The sequence below is a fragment of the Toxorhynchites rutilus genome, chromosome 3 (genome assembly GCF_029784135.1).
Source record: "Toxorhynchites rutilus septentrionalis strain SRP chromosome 3, ASM2978413v1, whole genome shotgun sequence".
NCBI classification, from domain to species: Eukaryota; Metazoa; Arthropoda; class Insecta; order Diptera; family Culicidae; genus Toxorhynchites; species Toxorhynchites rutilus.
In genome coordinates this window covers 40,839,286-40,840,940 of record NC_073746.1, presented here as the reverse complement: position 1 = coordinate 40,840,940, position 1,655 = coordinate 40,839,286, and the positions used below count along the sequence as shown (strand labels likewise).

The 1,655-nt window shown below is 40.1% G+C and overlaps 1 protein-coding gene across 1 annotated transcript; it reads left to right on the top strand.

Annotated features, from left to right (window-relative positions):
• Positions 1–378: 378 nt before the first annotated feature.
• On the top strand, positions 379–1,160 carry LOC129774483 (uncharacterized). The gene is made up of 2 exons (XM_055778228.1): positions 379–499; positions 561–1,160. The coding sequence occupies exons 1-2, from the start codon at positions 494–496 to the stop codon at positions 1,086–1,088; spliced, it is 534 nt and encodes a 177-aa protein (XP_055634203.1). The 5' UTR covers positions 379–493; the 3' UTR covers positions 1,089–1,160.
• The last annotated feature ends 495 nt before the right edge of the window (positions 1,161–1,655 follow it).

Here is a 1,655-nt window from a genome sequence, read left to right as displayed (position 1 = left end):
ATGTCCCAGTTCCCAAAGTCCTCGCTTTTCCTTCTTGGAAGACTCGTCAACTGCTGCGCATGAAGCAATGGCCACAACCATAGACAACAAAATAAACGCCTATCAAAATAAAGGATTAAAATGGGTGAAAATCTAAACTAATATATTTTTACCTTCATTGTTGATAAAGCTCGGTTGATTCCAGACTGCACTTGATCGTTAGGGTGATCACTGTCGAATGATGCGTTTCGCTTCGATTGATGTGGTTTTTATTTATTTCGCATTGGCGATTCGATTGATTATTTCAATTTATGTTATCTTCTACCATCACATACAGTGCAATAGTGATAACACGTCTATTGAATTAATTCACTCTCCTTGAAAATAGTAACGAAATAAATACACACGTTGTTGAACAAAATATAAAGCGCTCTTTCCGAGCAGGAAAACATCATTCACTGAAGATCACTCCAACGGCTCGGTGCACTCGGAAAATCACTCAACGGTTGCAATCATGAAGGTAAGATAACAAATTCGTCAGCCTTTTTGAACAGGTCTTCATAAAATTATCTCATAAACAGGCGTTTATTGTGTTGTCTGTGGCTGTGGCCATTGCTTCCTGCGCAGCAGTTGACGAGTCCTCGAAGAAAGAAAAGCGCGGACTCTGGGAACTGGAACATGACCTTAATGGATTCGACAACGATAACCATGAACACCACCTGGATCATCACGAAGTCAAGCATTTGCACACAACCATCACCAAGAAGGTTCCCGTTCCATATCCAGTCGAGGTTGAGAAACATGTCCCGGTTGAGGTGAAGGTCCCATACCCAGTTCACATTGAGAAGAAGGTCCCAGTTGTGATTGAGAAGAATGTTCCAGTATATATTGAGAAGAAGGTCCCAGTCCACGTTGATCGCCCGGTTCCATATCCAGTCGAGGTTAAGGTCCCTGTCATCAAGAAGGAATACGTCGAAGTGCCAAAACCATACGCAGTTCATGTTGAGAAACCCGTTCCAGTGTATGTCCACAAGCCGGTGATCGTCGAGAAGCAGGTCCCAGTGACTGTTCACATCAAAGAACACAAGAAGCACTGGGGATTGTTCTAAGAACGTAATTTTTGTTTTCAAGTTTTTTTCTAGGCTGAATAAAAAATAAACTAATTAAGACTACCAAAAAAATTTTTTGAATCTCTTGATTTCAATCTCAAGTATCACTCGTGGAATTGGTAGGTAGAAACATGGGAAGGATAATTGAGATGTTCGACCATTCAATCAAAGCTGAAATGTGGAACATACTTTTGTTTAAAATTCATCGTGTTTTCCAAGGCATGCCGTTTGGACCTGACATGTTTCACATGCACAGATATAGAGGAGATGTGTCTAAAACGCACCTGCCGGGCAATTTTACCCGGCTGATTTTCTCGTAAACCAGCCAGAATATAAATGCAATGGATATAGGCAATCGTGCTAGTCAATGAATTCTATCATGCAAGTTTTACATTTGTAACATGCTTTAAGAAAAATAAGAAACATAATTTTCTTTGGAAGCGATTTTCGATGTAATTTTCTACATCATTTCTATAAGGTTTTTGTAGCTTGAAACCGATTCAGAGGCGATAACTGTGGGTCATATTTATTGAGACGAGTTCCCCGTGAATATCTCAGATGAAGAAA